Source organism: Panthera tigris, chromosome C2 (genome assembly GCF_018350195.1).
Source record: "Panthera tigris isolate Pti1 chromosome C2, P.tigris_Pti1_mat1.1, whole genome shotgun sequence".
Taxonomy (NCBI): Eukaryota; Metazoa; Chordata; class Mammalia; order Carnivora; family Felidae; genus Panthera; species Panthera tigris.
In genome coordinates, this window is record NC_056668.1 from 74308347 (window position 1) to 74322680 (window position 14334).

General features: G+C 35.6%; 1 protein-coding gene across 4 annotated transcripts in view; it reads left to right on the forward strand.

Moving 5' to 3' along the window:
- ATP13A4 (ATPase 13A4) overlaps positions 1 to 14334 on the forward strand; it is a 149135-nt gene that overhangs the window by 82792 nt on the left and 52009 nt on the right. For all 4 annotated transcript variants that reach the window (XM_042957027.1, XM_042957024.1, XM_042957026.1 and 1 more), the window contains 2 exons: positions 3289 to 3358; positions 13480 to 13614. In XM_042957027.1, the coding sequence (XP_042812961.1) occupies positions 3289 to 3358; positions 13480 to 13614 (205 nt within the window). The remainder of the gene's footprint in view (positions 1 to 3288; positions 3359 to 13479; positions 13615 to 14334) is intronic.

Below are 14334 nucleotides of genomic sequence, written 5' to 3' on the forward strand. Positions count from 1 at the left end.
CCAAGGGCCTTTCTGTTAGCATTTAAATGTGCTCAAGTAAGGAAGCAACCATTTCTTTTTACCCCGCTTCCACCTGTAGCTACCACTCTACCTCTCTTCTCCCTTTTACAGCAAAACTTCTTTATGTGTGCTTTTGTCACTTATTGATCTCCTGGTCTCTTCTCACTATACTGACCTGATTTCCTCTCTGGTGACTCCATTAGAGAACTCTTGTTAAGATCACCACTATAATCTTAAGGCCATAGGTGGTTATAACATTTTTTTTAAAAATTCCTTTTTAAGGGGCGCCTGGGGTGACTCAGTCAGTTGGGCATCTGACTCTTGATTTCGGCTCAGTTCATGATCTCACGGTTCGTGGGATTGAGCCCGGTGTTGGGCTCTGAGCTGGTCCTGGGGCCTGCTTAGGATTCTCTCTCTCCCTCTCTCTCGGCCCTTCCCCTGCTCACATGCGCGCTCTCTCACTGTCTCTCAAAATAAATACATAAACTTTTTAAAATAAAAATTAAAAACTTCCTTTTTTTAAACTAGTTATTTTTTTCTTAATAGAAAGAGTAATATATGCACATGATTTTTTAAAAGTTCAAATAGAACACAACGGTATAAATAAAAAGTAAATATCCCTCCCAGTTTGGATCTCCCAGTATCCAAGTTCCCTTTCCAAAGGCATTCACTGAGACCAAAAGTTCTATGACCTTGAGCAGTATTAAACACACAGGCACTAATTTGTTTCACACAAATGGAAACACTATGTGCACTGTTGTGCGCTCGCTCCCATTTTCCACCTAATATATGTTAAATATCTTTCATGTCTGCCCAAATATGCTTTCTCTAGATGCACCATAATTTTTTAAACCAGTCTGATGTTGATGGATAGTTAGATTATTTCTAGTCTTTTGCTGTTAAAACAATCACAATTCTTGCACATGTATCTTTTTACACATCCACATATATGTGTGTTTATAAATATATATAAATTATGTGTATTTATATTACACATGCATATGGATATAACAAGTATACATATGTGTGCTTATATATATTGACATAGAGACATAAAATTTTTATACCTGAAATTACTTAATTATAAACTAGGTATATTGTTTTCATAGCCATCCTCAAAAGGCATCTTAAACAAGTAATACTAATTTACACTCCTCCCAACAGTAGAGGAGTGTTGGTTTCCCTTATCTTTGCCAATATAAGTGACAATAGAATTGCATAACTTCAACAGCATGTTTTCTATTACAAGTTGAGCACTTGCTCATGTCCTAAGCTATTTGCATTTCTTTCACTGTGAACTGTATTCGTGTCCTTCATTAATTTTTATTGGACTTTTGGTCTTTTGTTTGTTGATTTCATGGTCTCCCTCCTACCACGGACACTTTTTTTTTTTTTCACGCTGCAGCTTTTATTAAACTTCTCAGTTGCAATTGATAGTTAACTGCTCCGTTGCTTCTTTTTGAAGCGCTCTTTCCCTGAGACTTCAGAGACAACACACTCTCCATCCTCTCTAGTTGCTCTTTTTCAATCTTTTTTATAGTTCATCCTCCTCTAGTGGCCTTTTGTGGGGGAGGCAGTGTCTCAAAAGCAAAACAATATGCAAACTATACAACGTATACTCTACCGCATATACAATGTATGTTCTATCTTTCTCTTCCCCTCCACTTGTGCAACCACATTTATTTCTTGTGTTTTCTTCAGAAGAAATTTTTAGGCAAGTCAAGCAAATGCAAATATATGAACCTTGTTTTTCCTTCTTTCTTATGTAAAAGGTAGCATCATTATGTAATCTCCAACCTTGCTTTATTATTATTCATAATAGTATGTCTTCATGGCCTTTTCATGTATGTATATTGAGAGATTCTTCACTGTTCTGATAGCTGTATATACCAATGAGTTCTAAAATGACTTTCAAATTTGTATATATTTCCAGCCCAAACATTTCTTTTGAGTTTGAGACTCATAGATGCAACAACCGATTTGATTCAAAGTCACTTATTTAGGGAAGTTTTCTATTATTGCTTCTATGGGCTGTATATGCTCCAAAAGCATACCTTTTTTTTTAAATTATTGATTGTAATGATACATTTACGTTTGTGACTATTTGATAAATATATTTCTCCCAGTGGTTTGTAAATTCCTTGCTAGTAAGAACTATATCTTTTTTTTTCTTTTTCTTTTTTTTTTTTTGAACATTCTATCCCCACCTCTTAGCATAGCCCCTGACACATAGAGTTTGTGTAATAAATGCTGAGTGGATGAAAAAATGAATAAAAGGATACATTAATAGCAAAACAGTCTTTAACTATGTGTTACTCTATTAATTGTTCTTAGGACATATTAATCAGATTTATAAATGATTTATGCTAGAAGGTTTAGGCGGTGTCATAAATGGCAAAATCAGAAGAAAAAAAATGAATACACTAGATGATTAGGAGTTTTAACCCCTAGAAACAGATAGTTCTTTTACACAACAGTTTCTTTCTTTTTTAAAAATGTTTGTTCATTTTTGAGAGAGAGAGAGACAGAGACAGAGACAGAGCGTGAGTGGGGGAGGGGCAGAGAGAAAGGGAGACAGAATCCGAAGCAGGCTCCAGGCTTTGAGCTGTCAGCACAGAGCCCGACGCGGGTGTTGAACCCACGATCTTTGAGATCATGACCTGAGCTGAAGTCGGCCACTTAACCTACTGAGCCACCCAGGAACCCCTCTTTTACACAACACTTTCTTTAAAAATGTGAAATCAAATGTAATTTTATTGTGTTTTTCTTTTTTATCCTCTTATTGATTCACTGTCAACGTCGTGTGTATTTCATATATTAAAACAATGTATACTATGAGGAATAGTAGGCACCACTAAAACTCCTTATAAAGTTACAGATTAAGAACTCTGATGTGGAATAACTCAAAACTGAGATATTGCTTAGCTCTCAAAGCTATTTAGGTATGAACATTTATCTTGAATGACTCAAGTTCTTGATGTTCTCTGCTGAAAGAACTAAATACAAATTTATGGTCATCAAAAACTACTTTGAGTGAACAGAGCATGCTGGGAAATTTCTTTCTATCCAAGAACACATACTTCTTACTGCTGGTGAACAGCACAGCAAGTTGAATGACTTTTCAGGTAACTAATAGGCTGCTTGGTCTTTCATTTTTAGCCAGTGCATTCAGTTGGGAACAAGTCAGTGCTCTATCTTTAAAGAGACTAGCACTTTACTGAATTAATACCTGGGACTTCTCCTCAAGTAGAAAAGCCTTTTTTCCCATTTTCCTTTCTTCTTTTTCAGCAATCTGTAAAGCTCCACCACCTAGTTGAGTCACATAATAGCATTACAGTCTCTGTATGTGGGAGAAGAGGTAAGTCTCATTATTTTAGATCTGTGTGTTGTTCATAAGGAATCAAAACGGGATTTAAACTTGTATTCCTGGTTGTTGCTACTACTTTCCTCTTCGTGTGTGTGTGTGTGTGTGTGTTTCTGGTGCACTTACTTAAAGGAATGAAGGACTTGAGATGTTTTCACCTTAAAAAGAACTTTACTGAGGTAAAATTGACATACAATAAGCTGAACATATTTAAAGGATACAATTTGATAGATTTTGACTTATGTACATCCTTGTAACTATCTATGAAACTATTACCACAATAAAGATAATGACTATCCATTGCCCCCAAAAGTTCCTTCTGTCTGTAACCTCTCCCTACCCAACCCCATCCTCAAGCAACTGCCTTGCGTGTTTAGAATTTTATATAAATGGCATTGTACAGTGGGCATTTTTTGTCTTTTATAAGATATTTTGGGTTAATTTTACTGGAATCAAAGTTCATAATTATTTTAAAATGCATCTATTTTATTAAGTATATCAATAGTTTATTCCTTTCTATTTCTGAGTAGAGTCCCAGTGTATGGATAGACTAGTTTGTACACCCATTCACCTACTGATGGAAATTTGGGTTGTTTCTAGTATTGGGCTATTATAAATAATGCCTCTATGAAAATTTGTGTACAAGTTTTTGCATGGACATCCACTTTCATTTCTTATGGGAAAATACATAACTGTGGGGCGCCTGGCTGGGTCAGTCCGTTAAGTGACCGACTTTGGCTCAGGTCATGATCTCGCGGTTTGTGAGTTCGAGCCCCGCGTCAGGCTCTGTGCTGACCGCTCGGAGCCTGGAGCCTGCTTCGGATTCTGTGTCTCCCTCTCTGTCTGCCCCTCTCCTGCTTGCTCTCTGTCTCTCTCTCAAAAATAAATAAACATTTAAAAAAAGAAAAAGAAGAAGAAAAAGAAAATACAAAAGTGCGAAATGGCTAGGTCATATGGCAGGTAAGTGTTTAACTTTTTAAGAAACTGCGAAATTGTTTTAGAAAGTGTTTGTACTATTTTACATTCTTAACAGCAGTGTATGAGAACTGCAGTTGCCCCATACTCTTATCTGCACTTGGTATGCTCAGTCTTTTTAATTTCAGCCATTTTTAACAGGTGTGTAATAATATCTCATTGTAATTTTAATTTGCATTTCCTCAATGACTCATGGCACTGACCACTTTTTCAAGTGCTTATTTTCTACGTATGTATTTTCTTTGGTGAAGTTAAAATTTTTGTGCTGCTAGATTCACTTTTATTAATTGACTTTTGAGATTTCTTTCTGTATTCTGAATACAAATCTTTTGTCACAAAGATGCCTTGCAAATATCTTTTTCTCACTCTGGGACTTAGCTTTCCATTCTCTTTACAGTGTCTCCCAAAGGGTGGATATTTCTACTTTTGTTAAGGTCCAGTTTATCAAATTTTCCTCTTGTGGATCATGCTTTTTGTGTCAGATCTAAGAAATCTTTGTCTAATCCAAGGTTATCAAGCTTTTCTGTGCTGTCCTAATGTAAATAAGTGCTTAATACATAAATTCTTAATGAATATTTACTCAATAAATTGATGTGAGGTATTTTTTATTTGAAAATGTATTTTTATAACCATACAATGGGAAATATTGGTTATTTTCTTTTTTTCAATTTTAAAAGTTTTATTTAGATGTATTTTATATAACCTACAATATTTAATTTTTAGAAAGAGTGCTATTTTTTTAAGTATAATTTATTGTCCAATTTGCTTCCATACAACACCCAGTGCTCATCCCAACATGAGACATGCTTTGCAAAATGAAGGGTTACAAGCTGGTACCTTCCTTGGAAATCCCCCACATTTGGGAAATTTGTTAAAGGTTAGGGTAGATTGAACAGATTTAACAATATTTAACAACTTTGTTGCATATGAAGTTGGGGAGTACAAGTAGGACACTTTCCTAAAGGACTGAATAGTCTGAATAACTCATTTCATCAAGAAATAATCCATAGTTTTCAAAATGGGATAGTAATTATGAATATAACCTGGTGGCAAAATTCTAGTCTTTCTTTATCCAACCCTTAGGTTGGAACACACCTGGTTCTCAGGAGGAGAGAGGGCTATAATTAACAACTACAATGCATACTTTTCTATCACACAGACAAGCAACAAAAAGCCATAAAATTTGTAGCCCAAACAGAAACGATTTGGGTCCCAGGATCATAATGTTACATAGAATGCAGGGTGATGCCCCCTGTCACCCTTCCTCTCAGACCTCCAAGTGATGGGGTTCTTTCCAAAAGGGGAATGTCCTTCATGAGAGAGAAAAAAAGCCACATTCAGATTAAATTAAGTGCCGTGTTTTTGTTTGAACAATTGGTAGCAAAAACCAGGCTGTTTGCTTAGCTTTATTTACTTATGGTGGCTAAGAGTTTGGGGTTGCTGCTGGCAAATTGGGTGCTTAGCAGGGTTTATAACCAACTTAGCTTTGGTGAGTGGAAGAACACGTCTTTGAACTCATAAATAATCAGCAACACTGCCACTATATTCCTTTCATGAGACAATCGGTGAAGTCCTTGGTGGCTAGCTGATAACCATGAATGTATTGTTTTTGTTTCTGTTTTTCTCCAGGTGTAAAAGGCCTCCTCCAGACTAGACATCATTAATGAGGCTTCTAATGGACAAATATACTTTCAATCTTTCAGGACAATCCTTTGCTTCCTACTGTAAATTAGTATCGATCTGGTCTTCTAGTTATTTCTCCTTTCAGGCACAATAGGAAAATTAATGTAATAAGTAAAGTTCTGCCTGCTGTGAAGCTTTTCTTCTTCACGGTCATTCTGGGACCCTTTTAAGCCAGGATCTAAAACCATGAAATATTTGGGATTCTTTCTTGTCTGTTAATGATCACAAAAAAAACTTCGCCTGAGGTCTTTGATGTACAATGAGGAACAGACAACAGAATGACAAAATTGGGAAGACATGTTGGGAGATGAGAAAAATGTTCTTAAAATTCACTTGGATTTTAAAAATCTGATTGAGTCTTATTTTGTTTATAACTCTTCTACTTGATAATTGAATCTTGTTGGAAACTCATAATTTATAACGGCCAGTCATATCAGATAACGTTAAATTCATGATAGACAGGTAAAGGTTCTGGTTTTTAGTCTCCCTCAGAGATTAATAGAAACAAACAAACAAAAACTACATTGGATTCTAGAATGTTCATAGTTTTAGGTTTCTTATTTAGATCTATATTGTATTTTGAATTTTTTTAAAGATTGAAGTTCATTTTTTTTTTTTTTTTTTTTTTTGCAAATAGACATTCAAATGTTCCAATATCATTTGTTGAAAAGACTATCCTTTCTTCACTCAGTTGCCTTTGCATCTTGGTAAAAAATCGGTTGTTCTTATACAGGCGGATCTGTTTCTAGACTCCCTATTCTATTCTACTGATCTGTCTGTCTTTATACCAAAGCCACAAGGTGGCTTTATAATTAGTCTTAAAATAGCATAATGTAGTCATCCAACTTTGTTCTCTTTTTCAGAGTTGCTTTGGTGATATTGGGCCCTTTGCATTTTCATAGGACTGTTAGAATCATCCTGTCAATTTCTAACAACAACAAAAAAAACCATGATGAGATTTTGATTAGGATTGTGTGAAATCTGTAGATCAATTTGTGGAAAGTTGACATATTAATAAATTTGAGTCTTCTGACCTATGGACATAGTATGTCTCTCCATTTATTTGATTTTGGTTAATTTGGTCTTCTTTCTCTCAGCAATATTTCACAGTTTTTGGTGTGTGGGCCTTACACATTCTCTCTAAGATTCATTCCTAAATATTTCATGATTTTGATGGTCTTGTGAATGGTATTTTTAAATGTAAATGTTCAATTGTTCATTTGCCAGTAGTTTCCTCAAATGCATGTGATGATTCATCTCTAAGCACTCTTGGGTCTGTATTCTGAACTCATAGAGACCTCTGGATTTTGTCTGGGTTCCCCTTCCCTGCACAGTGGCCTGGGAAGTCTCTAAAGGCAGTAAGCTAAGCAATTGCAAGGCACCTTCACTTGTTTTCTGTTTTTTGTTGCTTATGTTCAGTGCCCCAAAACCATTGTTTCACATATTTTGTGTGGGTTTGGTTGTTTCTGGTGGGAAGATAAATCTGTTCTTTTTTACTACTTCTTGGCTGGAAGTGAATCTTGACCTTTTAAAAATAACCTGGTCATTTTCTTGCTTAATTTTTTATGATGAAACATTTCGCATACAGACAATAATGGAGAGAATACAATAATGACACCCATGTAGCTTTCACTCAGAATCAATGATTATCAGCTCATTGAATCTTTTTTTTTTCCAACTGTCTTACTACCTCCTTCACTCTAGATTTATTTTGTTGCTATTCCAGATATCACGTGATTTCATTTGAAAAAAATTCAGTGTATATGCAAAATATAACAATTCCTTTTAAATTTCTTTACCTAAAAAAATAAAGTAGCTCCATAATTTAAAAAATCAATTATATAGAAGTATTCAAACTTTCTTAGTTGAGTCACCAGTGTGTGTTTATACATGTATAGACATCTTCAAATCAGGATCTAAATAAAGTCCACATACTGCAAATGATTGGTAAGTCTCCTCTAGTTTATTTTTTATAATAATTTTTTAAATGCTTATTTTTAGAGAGATAGAGCATTGGAGAGAGAGAGAGAGAGAGAGAGAGAGAATTCCCAGCAGGCTCCACACTGTCAGCATGGAGCCGACTTTCACAAACTGTGAGATCATTACCTGAGCCCAAATCCAGAGTCAGATGCTTAACCAACTACACCACCCAGGGGCCCCAAGTCTCAAGTTTATTTTAACTCTACACATTCCCTCCTCCATATCTTACATTTTCCTTGCACATTTTTTTGTTGTTGAAGAAAGGAAGTGCTTCATCCTGTGGGTTCTACAGTTTGGGTTATGTTGATTGCATATTCATAAAATTATTTAACTTGATTTTCTATTGCTTGCAATTCCTGTAAATTGGTAGTTAGATCCAAGGCTTGAGTTTTTGGCAAGAATACTTTATAGTTGATATAGTGAACTTTTTTTTAAGTTTATTTATTTATTTTGAGAGCGAAGGAGAGAGAGAACTCATGAGCAGGGGAGAGGCAGAGAGAGAGAGAGAGAGAGAGAGAGAATCTCAAGAAGGCTCCACATTGTCAGAGCAGATGTGGGGCTCAATCTCAGGATGGTGAGATCATCCTGAGCTGAAATCAAGAGTCAGAGCTTTCACCAACTCAGCCACCCAGGCACTCTGATATTGTGAACTTCTAAAATGGGAGGTGCATACTATCTGATTATCTTCTTTTTGTGACATTAGCAAACAAATGTTTATGACCTAGATTTACTATTTCATTAGGAGTTTCAAATTTCTACTTGTATCATACCATCTTCACATACTAAGCGTAATAGTTCAGTAAAGAAAAACCCTCCTCAACTATTTCATTACCCTGAGATTCAGTTTGTTTAAGAAATAAAAGATTAATATTTGATTATTTTTTTTTATGTACCAGCTTTCAAAATAATGGGTTGATCCTCTAGCATTATCCAAAGAATTTTTTTTTTAGAGTCAATATGGATGTATAATGTTAAACGTTGTTGGTATATTTCTCTCCATGGCAATTTTTATTCTTACTGTGCTCAAATTGTCTCATCTTTGGCCGTTGAGTGCCTCCTCAGGTTGGCTTCTGAATTCTTTTGCCATGACTTCAGCAGTCTTTGAAAATTTTATTGCTTTCTGATATGGTATGATATTCCACGTTCATCTGGAACAGTTCTGCTCTAAACCTGGACACATCCATTTTTCCAAAGAGCTCTTAGTAATTAATGGTAGTTAGAGACCTCAAACAGTGCACTGGAAGTGCTCGTTTCTATGTGTTAGTCACTGTTGCTAGGCCTTTTTAGGAGACAGATGTAGGAAATAATTTATTTCTTTTTTTAAATGTTTATTTATGTTTGAGAAAGAGAGAGAAACAGAGTGTGAGCAGGGGAGGGGCAGAGAGAGAAGGAGACATGGAATCCGACACAGGCTCCAGGCTCTGAGCTGTCAGCACAGAGCCCAACGCAGGACTCGAACTCACGAACCGCGAGATCATGGCCTGAACCGAAGTCAGCACTTAACTGACTGAGCCACCCAGACACCCAGGAAATAATTTCTTAAAGATACAATACATTATGAGTTCATACTGGCCTTTCTAATTCAAGTTTAGAGCTATGGGCTTTTTACTTAACTTTGTTGATTGTTGATTGTCTCTCCTTTCTCTATCTCAAGTGTCCTGATTCTCAATGATAGCAACAAATTACTCATTTGCTCTGTTCCTTATACACACTAATCTTAGAATAGCAAACCAAGACACCCTGCGGGAATGTAATTCCTAAAAACAATTTCATGTTTTGTTGGAATTCTTCTTTTCTCCCACTTATGATATGCCATTTCAAATGTACAAATTATACATTTTTTAAAAAAAAATTATGTTTCAGAGTTACTCAAAATGATTCTTCTCTGTTTATGTCAACAATTTGATAGGGTCATCCCATTCATTTTGCCTTAGGTTTTTAGTGTTAGCTTTTCAAATTTGTTTTTTGTATTCCCTTATGTAGATATTACACAAATATATATTGTATAAAATATAAATGTATAAATTTAATAAAATTATATATATAATGTATAAATTATAAATTAGATAAAATGTGTATTATGATTACATAAACTATCTGCATGGTTCAAAAGATCTTAAAGGTCTTAAATCCATAAGACAAGACATTTGGGAGAGTCAGGCTCCTATCCCTCTTTATCTACCTTGTATAATCTCTATAGGAATCATTTTTGTTTGCTTTTGATTTATTCTTACATTTAACGGATACAAAAGTTATATATAATATCCATATCTGTATCGCATGTATCCAGAAGATTATATATATTTATACTGCTGTTTAGATGACAGGGATATACCATACACATTTAACTTACATTTCCTGGTGTGTATGTTTTACATGCTTTATTTTAATTGAAGTATAGTTGACATAGAATGCTATATTAGTTTCAGGTGTATTTATATACTTAACTGTGTTTCATAGAGAGTCTTTCATAATGGGATAAAGAAATAGTTTTCGTGTGTGATTTCAGCTGTATAGTACTCTTGTGTATGGCGGAGCCATTGTTTATTCAACCAATTCTCTATTGAAGTATGTTTTTTATTGTTGTTTTTTAGTTTTTACTATTAGAGATAGTGCTGAAGTAAAAAGGCTTGTTGTGCATATGTCTTTTCATATTGCCACCAGTTTATCTTTGGCATTGATTTCAAGAAGTAAAATTGCTGAGTTAAAGGATGGATGTGTGTATGTACTTTTGCTAGGTACATATTGCTAAATTTCTTTCCATGGAGATGGTACCAACTTGCATTTGCACCAGAAATTGTGAGAGTGCCTGTGTCTTCATGGCCTTGTCAACGGACTATGCCGGCAAACTTTTAGATTTTTCTAATTAGATAGATGGGCAATGTTATATGTATATGTTTATTTATTTTTTCTTTTTTAAGGGAATAACTTGACTCTTAGAGAAAAGTTGCCAGAATAGTTCAAATAACTTTTTCCCTGAGCAATTTGAGAGTAAGTTGCCAAACTAAGGCTCCATGACTCTTACCTATTTTAGTGTGTGTTTCTTAAAGACAAGGACGTTCTTCTACATAAATGACAGTGTAGCCGTTAATATCAGGAAGTTAATATTGATATATTAATAGAAACTGATACTCAGACCCTATTCGAATTTTCCCAGTGGTTAATAATGTTCTTAATAGAAAAGGATTTGGGATCACACAATGGTGTTGTTCAACATATCTCTTTATTTTTCAATCTTCCCTTGATTTTCATGACTTTGATTCCTTTCACTCTGATTATTTTGTAGAAAGTCTCACAATCTGGATTTGTCTGATGTTTCCTAATAGTTAAATTCAGGTTATGCATTTTTGGCTGGATATCACAGAAGTGATGCTATGTCCTTGTTGCTTCCTCTCAAGTGCTACATAATTTAAATTTGTCCTATTACTGGTGATGTTAATTTGGATTACTTTGCTAAATAGTACCTGCCAGGTTTCTCCACTGTAAATTTACTCTTTTCCCCTTTGTAATTAATAAATATTTTGTTGAGAGATACTTTGAGATGATATAAATAAACTCTCCTCATTAAATTTACCCACTAGTTGTAGTATCCATTGCTATTTCTTGGCTAAATTATTACTTTGATGGTTGCCAAATGGTGATTTTCTAATTTTATCTTTTCTCCTACATTAATTGTAAAGTTACTGTAGGAAAAAACTATCTTTCTCCTCATTTATTCATCCATGTGCTTATATCATATGGACTCATGAATTCCTATTTTATTTGATGGGTCATAGTTCATTTATCTTTATTTACTGTGATGCTCAAATTGTTACACATTTAGGCAGTGAAAGCCTGTTAAATTGGTTTTGATGTTTTTTCTTTCTCCGTATTTCCTTGAGCAACAAAATGTTCTAGCTTATATGATACTTTTCTTGACCCAGCCTTATAATCAGCCATTTCCTTAAGGAATAAGGATTCTTTTTGGGGAGAGGAATAGAATTTAGAAACCAAAATTTGGGCACTAGATATGCACATTATTATTGGGGTTTCACTGCTCCCAGGCCCTCTCAGAGAACAGAATTAGTGAATATATGTATATCAAAAGATAAGCAAACGTATTTTATATATGCGTGTTCTTACATACACATACATTTACATCTATATTATTTCCCTATTTATCTATTGAAAACTGTCAGTTTACATTGTTGTCTCTAATTCTAATCTAATACCAAAGGGTTTATTCTAAGTTTATTTCCATCTATATTTGTAAGTTCCTTTCTTTATGAGAAACCTGACTCCTATTAGCCTCATTATATCTACTTATTCTATCAATCCCTGCTGAGCGGAACCCAACATCCATCATTACTGATGCCCTCCCCTACTTCCATGTAGACCCCTTTTTCACCCTTCTTGGATTCCAACATCCCACACCAGGCCACTGTCACCAATGTGGCCCTTCTCTCCCTCCTTGGGCTCTGACACCCTGCACCGGGTCATGTAAACACCTGTCCATTCTGCTTAGGCTCCAAAACTTGTAGCAGGCTGCCCCCACACCCCACACCACCCAACCTTCTGCAAGGATGCCTACCTTATTTAACCCCTCTAGCTTTAGGATGGAGCAAGGAAGGAAAAAAGTAAAAGAAAGCAGACGGGAGGAAAGGAAGAAAGGTAGGTAGGAGGGAAGGAACTTTCATTTTTTAAATTATGAGTAAGAATGAGATCTCTTCAAATGTTTAGCATGCCATTTGCATTGTGCGTATGCCTCTATGCGTGTGTGTGTGTGTGTGTGTGTGCATGTATGAACTGTTAACATCTCTAGCAATTTTGCTATAGTCATTTGCTGTACATCTCTTTTTTCAGGAATTCTTTATATATTAGGAATATTAATCTTTTGTAATGTAATGTACTGTAAATTTCAAATATGTTTTCTAAACTTGTCTGTAGGTTTTTTCTCTGTTTTCATTTTATGCAATTTATTACTTTTTTCTCTTATTGTTCTCAGATTTTGAATCAACATTGAGGAATAGTTTCCTTTTTTAAAAATATAATGTATTCTCAAGTTAGCTAACATACAGTGTATATAGTGTGCTCTTGGCTTCAGAAGTAGATTCCCACGATTCATTGCTTACATACAACACCCAGCCCATTCCAACAAATGCCCTTCTCAATGCTTATCACCCATTTTCCCCTCTCCCCTACCCCCTCATCAACCCTCAGTTTGTTCTCTGTATTTAAGAGTCTCTTATGGTTTGCCTCTCTCGCTGTTTGAAACTATTTTTCCCCTTCCCTTCCCCCACGGTCTTCTGTTAAGTTTCTCATATTCCACCTATGAGTGAAAACATGATATCTGTCTTTCTCTGCCTGACTTATTTCACTGAGCATAATACCCTCCAGTTCCATCCACGTTGCTTTTTCATTGATTTCCAATTAAGCTAGATGTTGGACTAGTTGTTGTGAGAAAAAAATCTGACTTGACTGCCATCTCACACTTTCAGCTGGAATCCAAGAGCTGGAATCACGCTTCCTGGTACCCGGAGATCTATTAATTTTGACGGGGAACAAAGTGCAAATGCCATGCGATGCCATCCTGATTGATGGCAGCTGTGTGGTAGATGAAGGCATGCTGACAGGTACGGTTCTGTCTCACGACTTACAGCCTTGGCAAGCTCTCCCAGGTTCCTTCTCTATCAGAACAACAGTGGCAAAGCTGGGGCTTGCTGTGGGATATTACACTCCCACAATTCTTACTTGACTGTCCTGCTCTGGATGGGAGAGTCCAAATTAAAGCTGCTTTCTGTGTCCTATGTTTGATACAGTTGTAATTTTCCGAGTGCTTAGCATTTTCTTCTTGAACAAAGGTTATTGCAACCCTGTCGCTTTACCTTAAAAGACTGTAGAGATCATTAGACATTTCAAATCATCTGTGACTTTTATGTTCCGTATTTTCACATAAATTATATCTTTTGATAAACTTGGAAGATATGAAAGCTATTGATGACATCCTGAAACCCAGAAGGTCAAGTCCAAGCTCTTCCCTGCCTTGGCTTGAATATGTGAAAAGGTTCACGACAAAGGATTTGTCACACATCTGCTGCCTGAAAACACACTGGGACTTTAGGACTAATTGAATTTCATTTTTAAGTAGTATGCTGCTAGAGCAGGGAGGGACCTTAGAGGTCACTGCATCTCATGGATATGGAAGCTGAGGTCCAGAGAGAAGAGACCTTGAGATCACAGTGCTTCAAGTTCTCACGAGTGCACATTTGAGGAGATGTTGTGCCAACATTTCTGTAAGATAAAGAAGAATCATAAAGGTTTTTTCACAGATGGACTAGGGGGCTGAGAAGACA